Consider the following 21,287-nt stretch of genomic DNA (forward strand, 5'->3'; position numbering starts at 1 on the left):
GTAGAACACATTTAGAGCGTTCTGAGAACCCGATTGGAACACATACGTGCGGTATTCTTAAATGTGTTCCGTTCTCATCACGTGATGAGAACGTTCTCAGAACGCAGTGCGGTAATCTCCACTATTAGCTTAACAGTGACAAAAAACTGGAAATGTCTCCTAAAATATAACTTCAGGCCTAGCATCTCCAGTTTGAAAGGATACACTCTGAGTATTATTAACTAAATTGAGATTGAATTACTGCCCCTCACATCATGTATTAGCCCACTGCTCTGTTCTCATTATATATTTTATTGTGTTTTTAATAGATATTTTAATTGTAACATGTTTAATCCTGTTTTAAGGGGGGGGGATTTGGGACATAATGTTGTGAATGTGGATATTTTAATGTGTTGTGAGCCGCTTTGATTGTCTCATCACAGAAAAGTGGGATACAAATAAAAGTTTTATTATTTATTATAATATTTCATGCTTTAATATAATTTAGAAAATTTTAGGGTTTGATTTATTAGGTTGTTAGTCAAGCATTGTTTTGGAAAAGCACCAAAACATTGCTGTTAGAACATATATCACTTAACTTACCTTAGTCAATGAACTTTCAGATAATTCTACATTAGTTGGAAATATGAAATAAGATGATAAGGAAGTTTGGATAATAATAAAGTTAATTAAATGTAAGATATTAGAATTGACTGACCGGGATAGAGAAACAGGCAGAATATAAATGATACAGATGGTCACTGTTTGTTTTGTTAATGTCATATTTCATGTTGTGTTGTACGTTTTGTGCTATGTGGAATGTGTTGTAGGTAGAAATGTGTGTTTGTTGTATTTGGATTTTTGTATTCTCTTTAATGCAATAAAATCTAGTCTTAAAAAATTAGTTGGAAATATGAAGCTTTTTATCTTTGGACATCATCTATTTGGATACTTTTAAGTTCCTTCCTACTAAGACCTTGAGTTGGGTAATTGATTCAGTGTTCAAATCGCTTTTCTTATATCTTGGTTAAAAAAAATAGGGATGCTTTTTTGCAGTTTTTTTTAATACCATTGCCTCAGTTGATGCAACTTTAAACTCAATTGGATTTCTTTAAACTATTTAGATCTAGTTACATGTACACACTTTCACACAGACACAAAACCCTTTTCTATTTTAAATGAAAGAGCTGCTAGGAGGAAGACTCTGGCCCCAGTAAAATATCCTGAAACCACAGTTGAAGACATCATTTAGAAACACTACCACTCCCTCTTGCTGACAGCTGCTCACTTGGACTATTTTTAGAGCCAATAGATTTGTGAGGGAAAGGAATGACATTCCATATCTGTCCCATGGAACAATTCAGTGTCTCTGACAAAGCTGCATGATAGTGATTCATCATCTCTGACAAGACCTTTGACAAAGGCTGCAGAAGTAAACAGAAGTATCTCAAATCTTTTTTTAAAAAAAAAAAAACAAGATAGAGATTAGAGGAGGGCTGTATGTTTATCTCCAAGGCCCTGAATGTCTTTAATTTGTTCTTCCTGTGATGGTGATCTCCAGAAGGTCCATTATGTGATTCCCCAAATTCATCCAGAACTGTCCTGTTATGGGGGAACATAACAGTTCTGGGAAAAGTATACTCACCACAAACATCCCTTGCATTTGTGACCTCTCATTTGACTCTTCAGAAGTCAACCAACTACTGAGTCATTCAGTCACCAACCACTGAGCCACTTTTTAACATTGTTGAAAGTGTGAACATTAACAACAACAAAGATAGACTAATAGTTACAGCAAATATAATCCAAATTGCTTCAAAAACAGGTAGATCATTTGCTACATACTATATTAAATGCAAAGTGTGCAACTCAAGACAAGTCACTTTTAAAACTCTTTAACAGACTCAATTTACATTGCTACCCTTGCTACCAATGGAGTGAAGCTTGAAATCTCTCACCACTTGACTTATAATCTAAAAATTAGGGATGCTCCAGATTATTTTTAAAAGTAGGGGATATGAAAATATCCCATTGGTTGCCAGTACAGCTTTTTTTCAAGGGATGGGGCTAAAGGTACAAAATAGATCCAGTGGAAAGATTAAACCTTTCTGTCCATTGCATGCAGGTCCTGATGCAGTCTGCTTACTAGAATTTAAAAAGGCAGTAATCTTATATTGCACTCTATTTGTTTAAACTAACACATAGTTTGAACCAAACCTATCCTTGAAGTGACTGAGTCCAAGAGTGAAAGAAACTGTGAGAGAAGCTAATGGAATGGATGAGATAAGGAACACAATCCGTACAGCTTAGTAAGCTTTCCAAGGAAGGACTTTGTACACTGTTATTCAGGGTTTCCTGTCAATTTTTAACAAAATCGCTGTCACTGAACTTTCATGCCAAGGCATTAATGCTGGGAGAAATAGAGACATTGAAAAAATGTAGAGAAATTTTTTTGAAGGCTCTTACTTCCAAACACCTAAATGACCAATGATGCTTAACAGGTTGAAGACTAGGTGTTCCAGGTAAGAGAGAAGCTTTCACCCAGTTTATTCCTCATGCTTATTTTTAAAGGGAAATAATTTGCAGTTCTTTTAAGTAGCAACTAATAGTGGGTCTTCTCAGGCTGTCAGCTATTTGTATATTTTGAAGAGTTGCCAAGAAAAGCTTTTGTGTCATGGTTGTGTATGCTGTGCAGGCAAATCCCAGCAGTACCAAATCCTCTGTCGTTCTCCCCTGATGTCTTGAAATTATGGTGGTAAACATGGAAACTGACAATATGGTATGGAGTGAACTGTTTTAAGCAAGAGTGACCTTAAAAAATTCCCCCCAACAAAAGTAGGGGGCATCCCACTGCTGCAGCAAATAAGAATTACTGGGCTGTTTCTGAGGGAGCATTTGGGGGCTGCTCTTGCAAATGATCAAGGATTTACAACTGGTTCCTTCAGGACAGGAGTAAGCAACTGCGATGAGGATACAAACTATTTCTTCTCTCACACCATAACTTGTGACCCAACTGCAGATGACATTATGTCACTTCTAATTCCAGAATTTGGAGGGAAAGGCAAGGTAGCTGAATTTTTACATTTTTTCCAGAATGTTAGGGATTGTGGTAGGCAGGGGGATCCAAACCACAAAGTTTTTTAGTGCCAAAAATTTTGGTCAAAACTCCAACACCCCCCCCCCCCAAAAAAAAACTGAATGGGAGATGTAGGGGCTTCAAGGATTAGAAAACACAATCCCAGTATGTTTCCATGTACTACCTGCAACCTATAGACTGTACTTTTCTCATCCAGGCTTCAGAATGAAGAGTTGAGGTTATTTTTGCATACAGAATGATAATTTTATGATTGTTCATAAAAGTAGCTGTTGTTGTAAGACTGTGGATTCTGGCCCATGGAATTGACCATCTTACTGCACATCCTTAAAACTGGTTAAGATCAAATAGATGACAAAGCAACTACAGAGTGGGTGATTTACATTGAAACTGTGGTTTTGTGTGAGTTTTCTGGCAGCATGCAAATACCAGTTTCTTTTCTGAGTAAGTTGAATCATGGTGGCAAGGTGAACAAAAACCTAAAATCGCCTTGCCACTATATTACCACTGGTATTTTTAAAAAATGTTTCATATATATTATTAAAACAACTGAATATGTCAGACATACAGAGTTTTATGAAGTTATAGTCTAAATGGTTTAATGTTGTTCATCTAGATGCAGTCTACCTACTTTACTAATTTCCTTCTTTCTTCAAACGTATGGACTGAATGTGTCAAGACCCAACATTTTACTGATAATGGCAGATGATCTTGGGTATGGCGATTTGGGATGTTTTGGTAATGATACCATCAGGTAAGTCTTTAAATATAAGTTAGGGCCCCATGGTTCCAAAAGCAGAGTAAGGAAATGCATCTATATATGAAATTTGCAAATAAAATGAAGGCTACTTTGAAGGAAGCAAGATGGCACAGAAATTCAAAAATAATATACATAAATAAAATAGATCCCCCTTCTATGTTGAAGAAAACACCTGAAATAAAATATAGTTACAATCAAAAGCAGCCAAATAGACAATCAGCTTTATGTTATAGGAGGGAGGAGTTGGGCATATTGTATGGGACTAATGCTACAGTGCCATCAGGATGTGTTGTTCAGGTGCTGTCCTGAGAAATGATATGTTGGTTTTCTGAAAGTGGTGTTCCAGCCTGTGGCTGATGGCAAATATTTCCCCCTTTGGCCTACACCTGGGTTATGAGGAGAAGCTGTGGTCCAAGTTTTTTTTAGTGCCATCACTAACCTGCCTATTCCCCCTTCACCTGGAGTACATGTCCTCTTGCTATGGTTACAGGATAGCTGCTAGATAATCGTAGAATCATTGAATCATAGGATCTTAGAGTTGAAAGGGACAACAAGGGCTAGCGAGTCCACAGTGGCCATCTTGTCCAAGCCCCTGCCATGCAGGAATAGCCAGCTAAAACACTGTAGTTTCAAATTGTAATTTGAATTAATGGTTTAATGTTTTAAACTCTGGAGCAGCTGAAAACAAGCTTACTACTGCTTCAACATGATATTCCTTTAAATATTTAAGGATAGCTACCGTGCCAACTCTAAAGATGGCCAGGGAAAGAGTTTTACCCAGAATCCTATGAATTTTCCCACTGCAGGGGTTTTGCCTTCCTCACAGCAATGTTGTTTTGTGGGCTAATCATTTATGCCTCACAATATAATTATCACAGTGATTTGGCAAATGATGGAAACATTTTCTCTGTTTATTAAGAAAATTGCATTTTTGTATAGTGTTGTTCACTGGATTATTTTTATATAAATCTGTCTTTGTCCCTTCTCTGACCATTAATATTCCTTAATTACCAATGAAAAATTTGATATTGCTTTAATTATTCTTTCTTTAGTCTTCTCCTGAAGATAAGATTATATACTACTGAATCATGATAAGGCATCCTTTCCACTTCTTTTAGGACCCCTAATATTGACCAGCTTGCAAAGGAAGGTGTGAAACTCACTCAGCACATTGCTGCAGCCCCACTTTGTAGCCCAAGTAGAGCAGCTTTTCTGACTGGCAGATATCCAATCCGATCAGGTTGGCAGCCTCTTCAGCAGCTTATTGATCTACATGTTCCCTAGGGGTGTACAATCCCAGAGGGTCTGGGGAGGCAACCTTATCCCTTTTCTCATGAATCTGGGCTCCTTGTGAAACATGCATCTTCTTTCTAGCAAAATCCAAAATGATTGCTCACTCCAAGTCTCATTTTATGGTATTTGGGAGTTTATAAAAAGTGTGTGGATGCATCTTGTTTTAAACAAGTATCCCATCCTCTGAATACTTCCTCAGGTGGAACTCTCCATTTTTGTTCTTTAAATTTTTTTACATGAACAGTGCAGCACCAGGGACTGCAGAATTTCAACGTCAATGTACAAAGAAGAAAACCTGCATTGGTGGTGCAGATTAATCATAAACATCACTTGCTAGACAACTTTGGGGATTGGGAGGACTACACTGGCATCTTCCTAAAAACCACTGAGGAAAGACTGCAAATCAGCAATAGAGGGTGTCTGAACAGTTTGGGTTTGGCTTGTTGGGTTTTGTCTGTTTGGTTTGTTTAGCTGTGCCAAATTTTGTCAGCTTAATTTGTTGATGTAGGGAAGAAGCTCATATCACTGAGCAAGGGAGGTGTGATAGTCCTTTTGTGCATTCCAAAGTCTGATTTTGCATTCCAATGGCTTTTGGCGGCATTCTTCATGCAGCTATTGTACCACTCTCTGGATTTCTCTCCAGCTCCAGCAATCCTTCTCCTTCTGAACTCAGCCAGCAAGTATAGCCTGTTGTTTGGGGCCTCCCTACCCAGTGGGCCAAACCAATACTCATGGGGTCTTATTATCACTTCAACAGGATAAAAAGGAAGACTGAGTAGGTTAGATTGGAGACAGATTTACTTTTTCTGCCCTGTCATATTTCAGGCATGTCATCCAGCTCAGAGCCTCAAGTCATTATCCGGACCGGTAGCTCGGGAGGGCTCCCCCCGAATGAAACAACATTTGCTAAGTTACTGCAGCATCAAGGCTATACAACTGGCCTTATAGGTACGTGATTCATTTATCACAGACACTGCCAGGCTATAGAGTTTTACCTGATATTTCAGATCCAAATTTGAACCACCCATTTTTCCAAGCTGATCTTGAGGTTTTGTTTCTGGAAAGATGACTATGAGGATCCATCAAAAGATGTTACGTGTATACTCTAATTCTTTTCCTTCTTAACTTGTTTTCTGAGAGAGGGGAATGCAGAACCAATACTGGAAATACACAGGAAGCTAACAAGTTGAAAATGTCCCGACCTGCATCTTTCATAACATTCTTTGGTTGAAGTATGACAACTGTATAATAAAAGCCTCACCAGAAGTATTTGTAGGTTGCTTCTTGAAGTGCTTTTACTCTGTAATCACACTCCCTCTTTTACAAGAGATCTAGAAGATTTGTAGCCCTTTCAGTGTTTTCCCATTGTTTATTTTTTCATATGTTTTACCACAGCAAATCCAACTTGGAAAAATTATATGGACTAGCTTTCTATGGATAAACTATGGACTAGCTCAGTCTTGTTTATTTGCTATGTGGCAGGAGCACTTTATATAGAAGCACTCTTAGGCCCGTTACAAACGGGCACCCTAGGACGGACTCAGTCCATGCTAGGGTTAGAAAGGGATGTCTCTTCCAGATGCCCCTAACCCTAGCATGGCCTGAGTCTGTAACAAATGACGGTGGCTGTTCCACATGGCCGCCGCCATTTTGACGTAATGGACGCTCTGCGTCCACACATCACGCGGCGGAAGTGATGCCGCGAGTGCGCGACTAGCGCCTTGCGGCATCTCTTCCGGGCTGCAAGAAGGAGCACGATTTTCGCACTCCTTCTTTGCTGTGTCCGGGAACTGCACTGTTTGGCTGCTGTGGTTCCCGGACACAGCAACTGGCGGCGGCAGCAGACGGCCGCAATCCAGCAGTCTGTAACACGCCATAGTGTCTTTTTAAAAAATCTTTATAGAGGAGAAACACTGACAGATCAGCATCAATAAAGATGCAATAAGTTTTTCTCAGGCGCATATGATGAAAATAGCACTAATCTTGTGCTTGGTATCAGATAGAAAGTAATCATTGAAATCTCTCTTTAAGAAACCACCACTTGCTTCTGGTTTTGCTCCCAGTCCCAACTGATGTCACACCTAAACTCACAGACTCCTCCCAAAGCCTCTCCGAATATACCTGACAATACCACAATGGCATGCAGATTTTAAATATTCTTGAAGCTGTGTTCCTATGTAACATCAGGAAGATAATTGATATTGTAATAGGATGGGTTCTCTGTACACTTAAAGGTGGGTGGGTTTCCATCTCTATCAAGGTGAGGAAAGCTGGAACTGAATTATTCTTTTCCTCACTCTGGAAGTACATTGTGGTGTCTCCCTGATTCTAAAGCTAGTCAAGACTCTAAATGGTCACCAAAGCCACCATGAAAATTTGCTTATAGTCTCTGTAGTTGTTGTTTTTATGAGGGCTGCTTTTCAAAGTTGCCACTGAAGAAAATGGAAGGTAGGAATAAAAACTACCTTGGCTCCCATCTCACTCCACCTTTAGATTTTAGGCAACAGCCCAAAAATACAGTGATCTTCTAATGGGTTGTTGGTGTTGTCATAGCATTTTATTTAGTAACTGAGTGCTAAATGTCTAATTAGTTTAGCATCTCACTGGTACTTTTAATATGTTTTTGTCACTGTGTGTGTAAATAAATGACAGATGGATTACTTTGTATTGTTCTTGCCATATTTCATGAACTACCCTGAAGATGGTTGAACTGAAAAGTGCAATATAAATAAACAAACAAGCAGTTAATAATACAATCCTTCTCATTGCTGATAGTGCCTGCAAATTATACCCCACTTACTGAAACCCTAAGGTGACCCTATCACAGGGTTTTCTTGGAAACATTTGCTCAAAGGAGGCCTGTCATTGCTTCCTCTGAGGCTAAGAGCATGTGACTTACCTAAGGCCACCCAATGGCTTTTCCTGGCCATGTAGGGATTTGAACCTTGACATTTCAGAGTCCTAGTGCATCATTCAAACAAACACTTGCTGTCTGTAACAGGTCTACACAAAAGTCCTGTGACCTAAACCCAATTGCTAGTACCAACTGGAGTAAAGTAAAGGCAAAGATAGTCCCTTGACATGAATGTCTAGTTGTAACTGACTGTAGTGGGTGGTGCTCATCTCCATCACTAAGCTGAAGAGCCAGCATTGTCAGAGGACTATTCCAGTGGTGATGTGATCAGTATGTCTGCACCAAACACTGTTACCTTCCCACTGAGAAGTGGTACCTATTTATCTACTTGCATTTGTATGCCTTTGACAGAAGCTGGGTTTAGTGACAGGAGCTCACCCCATCATGCAGCACTTGGGCCTTGATGCAGCACTTGGGCCTTGAACTGCCAACTTTCCAATTATCAGAACTGGCATCTTAGCCACTAAGCCACCACATCCCATCTAGTACTAACTAGAGTAGACCCTCTAAATCAATGCAATGTATGTTAATGTTGACTTTCCAATGATTAAGTCGATCTGGTCTAGTTGGAACTAAGCATTGGACTTAAATGAGGGTTTCTAGGTGCCCCACTTTCCATGGTATAACCATGTGTGGGGCCTTGAAGATACTGGGGCCATACAAGATACTCTAACATCCTGAATTGCTTGATTTATTGTGAATAAGTGCTGGCAATGTTTCCAACAGAACAATCCCTGAACATTTGTTATGCAGCAAAATGGCCATATGTATCAAGTGTGGGGGTCTGTCCACTGAATTTCTTCAGACATATTGCTGCTTTTCTTTCTCCTCCCACCCCATCCCCCTCAGTCAGCAAGGCAAAGCAGCCCTAAATCTTGCCTCATGTGTTCCTGACTCAGTCACTCTCACTCACATATAGCCAAGCAAATTTGATAAAGATCAAACTAGTTATCAGAACATAATATGCATTTTGAAGCTGCCATATTAGAAAATAATTTTGGGATTATGATGATATATCAAAATTTATCTTTCCAGGAAAATGGCATCAGGGTGTGAGCTGTGAATCACGCAATGATCACTGTCACCACCCTTTAAACCATGGCTTTCATTACTTCTATGGCACACCTTTTACATTGGTGAATGAATGTCAGTCTGGCAAGAATCCTGAGATAAGTGAAAAATTACGAGCTACATATTGGTTTTATACACACCTTGTTTCCCTCTTGGTGCTCACTCTTCTGCTGGGGAACATTTTTGGTCTGACCTCTGTGAAATGGAAATCAATTGCCTTTGTTGCATTGTGTGGATTCCTGTTTTTTATCACCTGGTTTTCCTGTTATGGGTTTTCAAGATACTGGGACTGTCTCCTGTTGAGAGATCATATTGTCACTGAACAACCCATGAAGCTAGAGTCTGTAACTTCGAAGATACTGAAAGAGGCTGTCTCATTTATTGAACGGTAACTAATTAATTAACTCCAGTGTAAATATAGTTTTCACATTTGATAGATGCCATCTGATTTTTTAAAGTTTATCTAGTCTTTCACATACAAAACATAAATTCTTTCACATATAACATAAAGCCATCCAATATTCATATCATATATTCCTATACATAAATGAATTATTCTGTTTTTCCCTGATCTGTTCCTCTTTTCTTTTTCCTCCTCTGATTTTGAAAATTTTATCAAGTCAGTGCTCAGGATGGGCCCAAGCCTATTTCTTTATGTATCACATCTTGACTTACCATATTACACCAGTGTCACGAGGAAATGTTCCAGACACCAATTAATGTTTATTTGTATCTTCAGGATATTTTGAACATTTTGTACAAAAATGTGATACATTTTACCCAAGTACATTTTGGACATTTCCTCCCATCTCTGGCAGTAATGATACAATCCCTGCAAATCTCAGGATTCCATAGGACTCAACGATGGTAGTTAAAGTGGAATCATAGTGGTATAGCTGAATAGTGTGAAAAGGCGGAAGCTCATGGATCACTTGCATCCCTCAGTCTAAATGTGAATAGACAAAGTGAGATGAAGAATGTTTTGATTCAGATATGCAGTCAGAATGTTCATATCTGTGCTTAGCCCTGAATCTCAGCAAGTTAATAATGCCTGCATCTGTAACAGGGTTGGGGATAGAAACAGTTGAAGGAATTATTTTATTTTATTTTATTTTCAGAAACAAACAAGGACCATTTCTCCTCTTTGTTTCTCTCTTACATGTCCACACTCCATGTTATACTACAGAGCTGTTTCAAGGGAAAAGTAGGCATGGTTTATATGGAGACAATGTGGAGGAAATGGACTGGATGGTGGGTGAGTAGCATTTTTAATAAGTTTTATTTATCAAGGAAAGTATGTTTAAATCCAGATTCTAGTCTCAGTTAGAACTGATGGACTGAATCAGCTGCTGCCTGGAAATTCAATGTTTAGAGAAATCCTATTGATTAAGTGGATCTACACTAGTTGGGACTAGCAACTGATTTAGGACAAAGTAATAACCTTCTTGGAGCCACATATTCTTTTTCTCTTCCTCCTCCTCCTCCTCCTCCTTCCCAAATTTGTAGCTTTCTCTTTGTCCACTAGTTTAAAATAATGAGCTCTTACAGAATTGTCTAAAGAAATATGACTTCTCATAATAAACTGGATTTTGACAGGTTTTGCCAATTTTCATTGCCTCTGCGTCTACTCATTCCATGTGGCTGTTTGTAGTGAGCTGCATTTGGGCTCTTCAGGCTTTGTTTATTTTTTAAACCTGGGACATAGTTTGCTGAGATAAATTATGTTTTGAAGGGGAATTTTTCTCCTCTGTGACTGATAATTTTTTAAAGAATTTTAGAGTTATAGTGCAAATATATCATTTCTAAAGTACTGTAGCTCTTAAAAAAACAAGGAAGGAAGGAAGTGAACAGAAGGGAACCTATTGTTGTGATATGTCTTCAGAAAGAAAGACATGATTGTGGAAATAAAATGTCACAGTTAGTGCTGGTAATTGTCAGGAAAACATCTGAAACAAAAAATATTGCTTGGATATTTAAAAAGAAGAATAAGAATTACAGCAACAAATAGAGCAAACTTCTGACTTGTTTGCCTTGCTGGAAGGAACTTGTAGTACCTGATCTGCAGATATTTGGAAACAGAGGTTCATAAATCTGAAATGTTCCCCATTGTTGATGCATCCAAGGAAGGATGCTCAAGTCTATGAACACTCATGCTACCAACTTCTTTCTTTCAGTTAGTTTCAAATGTGCTACAAGATACTTTTGCATACTGATTTTCCATAATAACATGGCTATTTCCTTGAGTTCTCCATCCATCCATTAAATAATTTCACTGTAGACCATGTTTATCCCTTGCCAGGCATTTCACTTGAACTGTTCAGAAATGTGTATTGTATTCGCAAACAACCTGGTGACATTGGAAAGGAGGAAGGACAAGGTTGTACGTCTCCAGTTCTACAGTGGTACATTTCAAAGTCTGACAGGGAAAGATACATTTTCTTTACAGTGTAAAAAATCAGTTCTACAAATATTGATTCTGTTTGGCTATAGCTGAATATATTTTCTCCTTTCCTGTATAGGAAAAATACTTGTTGCCATTGACAAAGAGGGCTTAAGGGATAACACTTTTATTTACTTTGCTTCTGATAATGGAGGATTTTTGGAGGCCAGAGAAGGGAAAGTTCAGTATGGTGGCTGGAACAGTATATATAAAGGTAAGATGATCTGCTTCAGTTATCTGTGCACGGATCACCTGCTCTTCCTCTGCTTTCCACATTTCAGTTACCCAGGTTTTAGGTCTTCAAGCTATGGAGGCAGACACTCACACACATGCACAGACATTCAGTTATAGAGAGAAAGAGAAAAATTACAAGATAAACACAAGTATAAACACAGCTGACTATAATGATATAACTACACATCTGAAATCCCATGCTGAAAGTCTTTAATGGAAGTCAGATGGTTAGTTTGTAGCAAGAGTATAAGCACGTGAAGGTAGCCTCTTCTCATTTCTGTAGTTTTCTGTTCATGTGAGTAACAAGGTCTTTTAAATGCTTTAAGCAGCTGATTGGCATAAACTGAACAGTCAGAACTGTGGGGTTCAACTGGTTTATTGTAACTTTTAGTTCAAGAGCTGAATGACATATCTGTCTTAACTGTTTTCTTCATGCAGGTGGGAAAGGCATGGGAGGCTGGGAAGGAGGAATCCGTGTGCCTGGAATAATCAGGTGGCCAGGAATAATCCCTGCCAATGCTGTCATTGATGAACCCACAAGTCTGATGGATATTTATCCCACAGTGGCTCATTTGGCTGGAGCATCAGTGCCACAGGACAGGTACAGAATACTGATCTAAAAGTAAATTGAGATCTATTCCATTTCAGCAATGAAACACTCTTAAAATGCATTTCAATTCACCCAATTCTCTATGTGGCCTTTTTGGCACATTCTAATCTTGCAGCATTTTTGGCTGGTTTCTTTTTCAGTAGTTACAAGATTGTAAGCCACACTTAAAATTCTATAACATTTGGGATTCATCAGTGACCAAGCATGACCTTAAAAACCTAAAATCTAAAACTAGGACCCAACTAAAGGGTTCTTGAGGTACTGCAGATCAGAGTGCTGGGAAATGATGACTGAAGCACTCTCCTGTTCATGTTGAGGGAAATGTGTGTCCATCTCAATGCACCTCATGACTTGGGGAGTACTCCAGTCACCATTCCCCAGCACCACAATCTGCAGTACATTGGAAACCTTTCAGCTGGTGTGCCTGATTTAAGAAGCTGGCTGGGGGATGGAGGCATCAGCAGCAGCAGTAGTTCCAGTAGCAGACTTTGCCATAGCTGTCTGATGGTGGAGGATCACAGCCCTTCATTATTGTTCATCTCTAATGCTGTGCTTATCAAGGTCTGGCCTTAGGAAAATGAAAATATTTTAGTCTTTGTAGAATATGTAAAGAGCCAACATGGTACAGTGGTTTAAGTGTTGGATTATGACTCTGGAGACCAGGGTTCGATTCCCAGTTTGGCGATGAAACCCACCGTTGACACTGGTGAGTCATATTCTGTCAGCCTCAGGGGAAGGCAATGGCAACTCTCCTCTGAACAAATCTTGCCAAGAAACCCCCATGATAGATAGGGTTGCCATAAATCGGAAACAATCTGAAGACACAACAACAACAACAACAACAACAACAACAGGATATGTATAATTGAGCCAGCATGGTGTATTGGTTTGAGTGTTAAACTAGATCTCCAGGAAACCAAGGTTCAGATCTCCAGTTTGGGCCAGAATCCTCTTGGTATGAATGCATAACCAGTGAAGTTACAGGGCTATACAGTCAATCCCAGCCCAACCCCTCCCGAATCCCCCCCTTAGTGGGCAGCAGCCACTACAATCAGCAGGAGTCTGTTCCTCCATCACTCAGGAAACAGGTAACTAATGTTTCAACCCCCTGCTGTAAATGATTCCCATTGTGACAGACAGAAGTGGGTCCCTGTAGCAATTCTCCCTCAGACTAGAGATCACTTGTGCAAGGAGTGTGTCAGTCAGCTGCTTCTCAAGCAATAGCTGAAGAGACCACATCTCTCTCAGAAGCTGTCTTATAACATGTATAAGATATAATAATATAATTTTAAAAAATATTATAACATATGGGGATTGGGGGATTTTCACAAATGTAGGGGTTGTGAATATATGGCGCTTTACAGACCGCCCAAAAGGGCCTTCATTTGCTGCATGGAGGAGCCTCAGCGGCCAAACCGCGCGGCTCCTCCGCACAGCAAAAAGCTGCAAAATGTAGCTTCCTCTTGCGGTGCACTAATGATGCCGCAAAGCGCCAATGGTGCACTTGCACTTGCAGCATCATTATCGCTGTGCGGACGCTAGGTGTCCGTGACGTCAAGATGGTGTTGTTAGGGATGATGGGAGTTGCAGCTCTTCTCCTGGCTTTCACTCTCACCACCCTGGTCAGCGGAAGAACAACCAGTTTGACCAGTAGCTCTGAGAATTGGCTGAAGATGTCTTCCAATCTTCTCTGCAGTCTGCTGGTTCTTGTTCAGCTCTCAAGACACCAGTCAACACAGTAGTCTTCTTATATAAAAGATCTACTTTTATTCTACTATATACACTATGCACAAAACAATTCACTACTCACACTACTATACTCCTCAATACCCACGCTACTATACTCCTCTATACCCACAAAAAGTATTGCCATACATTATTGCTTATATAGACATTTGTCTCTCTATTCATTATACAGTTGCCACCTCCTGGGCGTGTACATACATTATGATTGACATACCATACTTGGCTCAATCTAGACCTCACATTGCATCATACATTACTGTCCACTCAATGACTCTCAGGTGATATCAATTTGCATCTTTTCACTTTGTCATTGCCTCATATGTCCTTGGCTTTCAGGACCTTCCAATTACATTACTTACAACACCTGTGTGACAATTCAATAACTTTTGCTGTGTCATGTTAGTTTCAAATACATTCATATACATATTATATTTCTTGTGACTATATATCCCATGTGGCTTTTTCCTGACAGGTGTTGCCTTGTAGAACGGGCGCTGCCATTTTGTACGCGCTGAGCGCATACTAGGGTTAGGGGCATCTGGAAAGGACGCCCCTTTCTAACCCTAGTACGTGCTTGGCACATACTTTTGGCGCGTATAATACATGACCACAATGAAATTTTTAAAAAGATGGAAGAAATACACAGAAGAGCTATATTAAAAAGTTGAAGTGCTGAATCACAAATGGGAAGAAGAAACCTATGAAGACAAACCCCAAATTTTGGAAACCAAAGTGATAGCAGCACTCAAATTGGGAAGAATAAATCACCAGGAATTGATATACCAATAGAACTGCTATAATCCACAGCAACAGAGTCAAGTTCAGTTCTAACTAAAATATGTCAATAAATATGGAAACCAAACAGTGGCCCACAGATTGGAAGTGATCAATATACATTCCTGTTCACAAAAAAGGAAACCTAAAAGACTGCAGTTATTACAGGATCATTGCACTAATTTCTCAAGCAAGCAAAATAATGATAAAAATTCTGCAACAGAGAGACTGACTGACAAAGCAGATATACTGACGGAGTAAATATTAAACCACAGGTATATCAGTAGTTATGCAGTTGTGTAGATGGGACCTGAAAATAATAGGATATAGAAAGTGATAATTTGTGGCTATAAACCTTCAAATATTGGTGTAAGAGGAGGCAGGTCTGTCAGATTGGTCTGTAGTTCTGAGGTGTGAAAGCAAAAGTCTGCTAACCAAGACTGCATCTGCACTGTGGAAATAATCCTGTTTGACACCACTTTAACTTCCATGGCTCAAGGCTGTGGAAATCTGGGATTTGTAGTTTGTTGTGGCACCAAAGCTGACAGAGAAGGCTAAATATCTCACAAAATGACTATTCCCAGAATTCTACAGCATTGAGCCATGGCAGTTAAAGTGGTGTCAACCTGGACTATTTCTGCAGATGCTATCCAAGAGTCAGTTCTCTTAAAGTCAGAAATTTTATTGGGAAGAATTATTATCTTTCATGCCATGTTGTGAGGACACATATATTAATATATTCAGTGTGCCAAGAAATCATTGTCTCTGTCCATATCTCTGTAAGAGGATCAGAATTTATGCATATATCCCAGTTCAGCAGTCTTACTTTCCATTTTTCCTTTGATATTTTTGGTTGTTTGAGAATTGCTACTTGCACAGCAGTGATTGAAATGTGAGGAAATACAATTTCATATGCATTAAATCAAAAACTAGATGCAAACAAAAGGCTCCATTCCTAATACAGGAAGATGCGAGGTGGTACAAAAAAGGATCTCTTAGCATGTGAAAGTAAAAACAAATTGGTGAGTTTTTTATCCCTTTCCCCTCTTCCCAGACAAATTTAACTCACACTTCCTTTTAAACCTTTTTTTTTAGTCATTTCCCTATTAACTTGTTGGCAATGTTATTTTAAGAATCAGTGATCAACATAGCATTATGTTCAGTTTACTTTCCCCTTCATTTTAGGGTAATTGATGGCAAGAACCAGATAGCTTTACTGCAGGGATCAATGCAACACTCAGAGCATGAATTCATGTTTCACTACTGTGGAGTGTACTTGCATGCAGTGCGCTGGTACCAGAAAGAGAGTGAGTACAAAATGTTACTCGTGCAGCATATTCATGTAATTGGTGAAGAAAATATTTAGCTTAGCTTGAACCATTCTACATGATGAACTGGGCTGTATGAATTCTATGCTTCCAAAGCCCCTATGTTGGCTTCTGTCTTTTAAAAACAACAGGTTTCTTTCCCTCTGTTTCAGTTTTCCTATGCTTGCTAGGCTAAGCCACCAACTGTTTTTAGAAATGCTTAGTGAAACTTCAGAAAAAAACAGAACTGACCCTTCACTGACAAGTCATATACTCAATCATCTTTAAGGCCTGTAAACTGTTGAAGCATTAAGTGTTTACACCTGTTTGCCAAAATGCAAACAAAATAACATATTTGGGACATGTATTTAAACCTTTTTATGCCCAGTCCCAGTCACTGCAAACATTCTGACTCCTGGGAAGAGAGAAGCAAAAAAAGCAACAACAAAAAAGCAGTTTCTCGCCTAAAGTAATTATCATAAATTGTATTAAGTGACTGTCATGTAACTTTCCTGTGGTCATTTGGCTTTGGAGTGCCAACACTATTATCACCACCTTCATTGCATGCCTCTCTTATTCACTTAAAGCAAGAGGGAATAAAAATGCAGACCTGCAGATGCAGAGTGGCATCCTGTTAATGATATACATACACCTAAGTGTAACTTTCACATATATATGTCTCTTTTGGGATAGGTACAGGGACCTATTCTTTGTGCTTCATTCAAAAACCTCTCCTTAGCAGCTGTAAAGCACCAGAAGAGGCCACTGCTACTGCTGCTTACAGCTGTGGAGGAGGAGAAGGGAGGCAATTCTGAAAATTCAGATGCAGCTGCTGTGGGTTTCCAGTGAAAGGAAAAAAGAGGCTACACTTTACACCTGTGAAGTCAGCCTCGTTTCTTTCTTCATCTCAGCTGAAACCAGCTGCTTCTTCATTTGAACTGCCTCTCCCTTCTCTCCCCAATGATAAGAACCAGAAGCAGCTTTCTTGTGGCAACTGGGTCACACCCAAAAGATGTAAAATACATCACGCTAGCATTTGTAGCTTCACATACTTCTGCATCAGGCAAAGACAGTAAAAGAAGATATAGAGAGGAAAAAGAGATGGTGTTGTGGTTTAAGATGTTATAGGAAGTGTTTGTGTACGAAAAGTGAGGCCAGCCCATGACCTCAAACAAGGTGGAAGGAAAGGCAATAAAAGAGAGGCAATAAAATTAGGTATCTCTGTTTTGAAGTTACAAAGCAATCCCCTTTCAAGAATTGTTTTTACTGATGCCTCAGGTCCCTATGATGGAAGAATGCAACTAAAGTCTCCTGGAATATGGGGGAATGGAGACAAACATACATGTTGGAGAAAAGATAATAATCAGCTGAAACAGAATCATGTTACTTTACCTAGAGTTAGAGAGGTTATATCCTCAGAAAAAGACTGCCTGGCCTATGATGACACAAAGTCCACTTCCTCGTGTACAGTATCTCCTGTTTGCAGCTAAATTTGGTGGTTTTGTATCAAAAATAACATAGAGGTAACTGTGTTAGCCAAAACACTAAACAAGAATTCAAAGATATAACCATGTTGCTGCCAACCTCTTTCTTTCAGTAAGGCCCTCTTTAGACCAGCCATTAAAGCTGGCCTGGAGGTGAAGTCAGGATGACACATGCCCTGACTCTGCCCCCAGGGCACCATGATGCCACACACTACTCCACACGGCGTGCGGTGTCATGGTGCTCATCTGGCACTGTGTCCATATGATGCAGCGCCAAAAAGGCAGCACAGCTATGGCACCCATTCCAGGACACCAAAAGGAGCCGCTTTTTGTGGCTCCCTTATGAACCCTGTAAAGGATGGATTGTGGATATGGCATGTGGTTGCCATGGCTCCAATCTAGCTAGGAAAATTGTGGCATTGCGCCACTCCTTTGGGGTGGTCTGTTGAGCCTCTAAGTCTCAAAGATGCTACAAGACCTCTCTACATACTAAACAACAACTACAACTTGTGTTGACAATATACCTTCATTGGCTTACCAAAAGGTGTAGAATAACTAGAGTGCAACATTTCCATGTGCAGATGTGCTATCTTTTGTCATACTGCTTCAAGCTATCTTTAAAACAACAGAATTGTGCAAGGCCTGTGATGCCTGAGAAAGGAGTAGCTCCCTTTTAGGGTTAGCTGCCCTAGAAGTGGAATACAAATAAATACACAAATAAATATCTTTGAGAAGATCCTGAATGCCTCCTTATATCACTAGTAGTCAGGTAGCCCCAAATGAATCCAGGAATACACCTTCAGGCAGGCTTAAGGCCTAGCACCACCTACTTAAAAAGATGAACTGCCAGTATTGTGAACTCAGTAGCATTCCCTAAACCTGAGATTAGAATCCTGTGTGAACATATTAAATTTTAGCATCCAATTTATGAGGAAGTAAAAAGGAATACAAAAAAGCCTGAATTTTTAATATATTTTCTATTCATGTCCAAAAGGGTTTTCTGTTACATATGATAATGTTTTAGTATAACAAAAGCAAGAAAATAAAAACACAAAAGAAAGAAAAATAACTGCATCAGTTACATTTCTTTAAAAGCCGACCAAATGTCCAAATATAAGTCAATTTGTAAATTTTGTCTATACAGCATTCTTTCAAATTTTTCAAACATTGTTAGATCTTCTATCCAAAAGATCACAGGTGGAAAAAAATTATCTTTCCAGTAACAAACTATCAATTTTTAGGGCATAAAAAAACACTTCTGTTGGCCATTTATTAATTTCCAAGAAACAGGGAAATAATTCAAAAAACCATGCATGTCCCTGAATATCAAGGAACTTTACAATACCAAATTTATTCACATGATTACTTCCTCCCAAAATGCCGCTACTATGGGGCTACTGTAAAACATATGCCTTAAGGAAGCAGTGGCAGTATTATCCTAATAATTTGGTGATTTAGAAAGCCCTTTCTTGAATAGATGTGGTGGCAGTCAATATACCTGAAAGTACCATTTCTGCTATATAATAGCCATACTAGTTATAGATGTTAAAAGTACTGATTAGTCAGAATTCCCTATTCCATTCTTGTTGCAAACATCACATCATATTTATTTATAAAACAGAAATGTATGTGTATTTTGTTGGCTTGGATACTTGGTTGGCCTCCATTAGTTTCTCTAATTTCTCTAATATTAAGGTAACCACACATGTATTGATGCTGTAGGGCCAAATCTGGATTGCAAGAAGTGCTTCAGTTGCAGAAATTGCCATTTAGCTAATATAGTTTAAACTGCTCTTGTAAAATTGAAAACAGACCATTTATAGCTACTCCAGTGCCATTCTATGGTCAGTGTATGTTGGACATTGACCACAGAGTTGCACTGGAGAACCTAGAGATTCCTAGAGAGGTGTCCTCTCAGGTAAAAACAGTGCTTTTGTTATTTGCGGTTTTTCCATATTCACGGGGGTCTTGTTCCCCTAACCCTAGCGAATATGGACAATTGTATAGACATATATATAACTTCATATTGGGGTACAGATATGGGCATACGACAAGATCCTGTTCAGCACCAGCAAAGTGTAAACCTCTGGCAGGATAGTCACACAGACAACAGAGGCAGCTACAGTGGAGAAGTACAGAGTAGCTGCTAACCACCCAGTGCATTCCACAGCCAATCACAGGCTACTCACATTGTTAGGAAGGCAGAACTGTGTATAAACATCAACTGTTCTGTTGTGCTATGGGCAAGTGGGATATCAAATGCACCAGGAGGTAATGGAGATCCCTTATGAAAGCTCAAAAGTAAACCTGCCAGTATAACCATGAAAATTCCATCTTATATTGTCTCATCTTTCCTTCAACCAGGAATAACATTGTTGTTTATCTAGTAGGATTTTTTTACATCTTCAGTTTGTTCATTCTTAAGGTGGTGCTCTCTGGAAGGTCCATTATGTGACTCCCAAATTTCATCCAGAGGGGGCCGGTGGATGTTATGAAAGTAGACTCTGCTCATGTATTGGAGATGGTGTAACCAACCACAGTCCTCCCTTGCTTTTTGACCTCTTACATGACCCTTCTGAAGCCAATCCGTTGTCACCAACAACTGAGCCACTTTTTAACACCATTGTAAGTCGCATTGAAAAAGCTTTGGAAGAGCATAAAAAGACACTCACTCCTGTCCCAGAACAGCTTGATGTGTACAATGTTATATGGAAGCCATGGCTGCAGCCATGCTGTGGGACATTCCCTTTCTGTTGGTGTGATGATGAAATTGGCAGTGATCCCACAATTAATCAGATATAGATTGCTAAAGGAACTGTTTTGTCTACAATAAACACTTCTGCTGCGTAAAACATGATGTCTATTCCATACAGCTGACAAGGAACTGGGGTTTGTTCTACATTCCTTGATTAATGAAAGGGGGAAGCTAAGTAAAAATCTGTTTGTGTTAAGAATTTCTTATGCATGCAGTAAAAAAATGTGATGTTGAAAGCTGTGTAATGGCTAGGATATTGGACTAAAACTGGAGAGAACTAGGTTCAAATGGCCACTCAGCCAGGACCCTCAGAGGGTGCTTGGGTCTTTCACAATCTCCCTGCCCAAGCTATCTTACTTATTTTTATCCTTGTTGTGTAAGTATTAAAAGTTGAAGGAAGACCATGTTGGCTTGATTTTGGGGGGAGAAAAGGTGGGATGCAACTGTAACAAATCTTATAAACTGAGGAATTTTGTTTACTGAGTTTTTAAAAGTAACAAATTCAAGTCAAAAGATTTTGAAACACTAATGTAAAAACACCTAACTGTACCAAACTGGATACTTTTGTGCTCTGTTTGTAATCATAATATATACCTGAAAACACAGAATACTGTCAGAAGATATCATTTTGAGCTCTATCTGCAAATAGCCTCATTGAAAATATTTGTATACACATGTACACAAACACACTGATAAGTTGCTCAAAATCTTTCCAGTTTCCACATCTTTCCAGACCTAAGTAACTAAGGGCTGGAACAAATGCCCCTGAAGTGGTGGACTGAAGCCCCCTCCCCCCAAAGACGGATCAGGGTTGCAAGAAACATAC

The 21,287-nt window shown here is 39.3% G+C and overlaps 1 protein-coding gene across 3 annotated transcripts; it reads left to right on the forward strand.

The window, feature by feature from the left end:
* LOC121925487 (arylsulfatase D-like) lies at window positions 1–21,066 on the forward strand. 3 transcript variants are annotated; one of them, XM_042457691.1, is made up of 10 exons: window positions 1–2,501; window positions 3,690–3,827; window positions 4,952–5,073; window positions 5,952–6,074; window positions 9,076–9,499; window positions 10,230–10,366; window positions 11,631–11,765; window positions 12,224–12,386; window positions 16,101–16,222; window positions 20,132–21,066. In XM_042457691.1, the coding sequence occupies exons 1-10, from the start codon at window positions 2,467–2,469 to the stop codon at window positions 20,506–20,508; spliced, it is 1,776 nt and encodes a 591-aa protein (XP_042313625.1). In that variant the 5' UTR covers window positions 1–2,466; the 3' UTR covers window positions 20,509–21,066. The 3 variants fall into 3 exon arrangements, with proteins under 3 accessions (XP_042313625.1, XP_042313626.1, XP_042313627.1); XM_042457692.1 differs by having other exon boundaries at window positions 2–2,501; window positions 3,753–3,827; XM_042457693.1 differs by lacking the exon at window positions 4,952–5,073 and having other exon boundaries at window positions 4–3,827.
* The last annotated feature ends 221 nt before the right edge of the window (window positions 21,067–21,287 follow it).

The sequence above is a fragment of the Sceloporus undulatus genome, chromosome 3, assembly GCF_019175285.1.
Source record: "Sceloporus undulatus isolate JIND9_A2432 ecotype Alabama chromosome 3, SceUnd_v1.1, whole genome shotgun sequence".
NCBI lineage: Eukaryota > Metazoa > Chordata > Lepidosauria > Squamata > Phrynosomatidae > Sceloporus > Sceloporus undulatus.

Coding starts and splice junctions, on each gene's coding strand:
- LOC121925487 (XM_042457691.1), top strand. CDS start 2,467: ATGATGCTTAACAGGTTGAAGACTAGGTGTTCCAG. Junction 3,828..4,951: donor TTTGGTAATGATACCATCAG/GTAAGTCTTTAA, acceptor CACTTCTTTTAG/GACCCCTAATATTGACCAGC. Junction 5,074..5,951: donor CAGATATCCAATCCGATCAG/GTTGGCAGCCTC, acceptor GTCATATTTCAG/GCATGTCATCCAGCTCAGAG.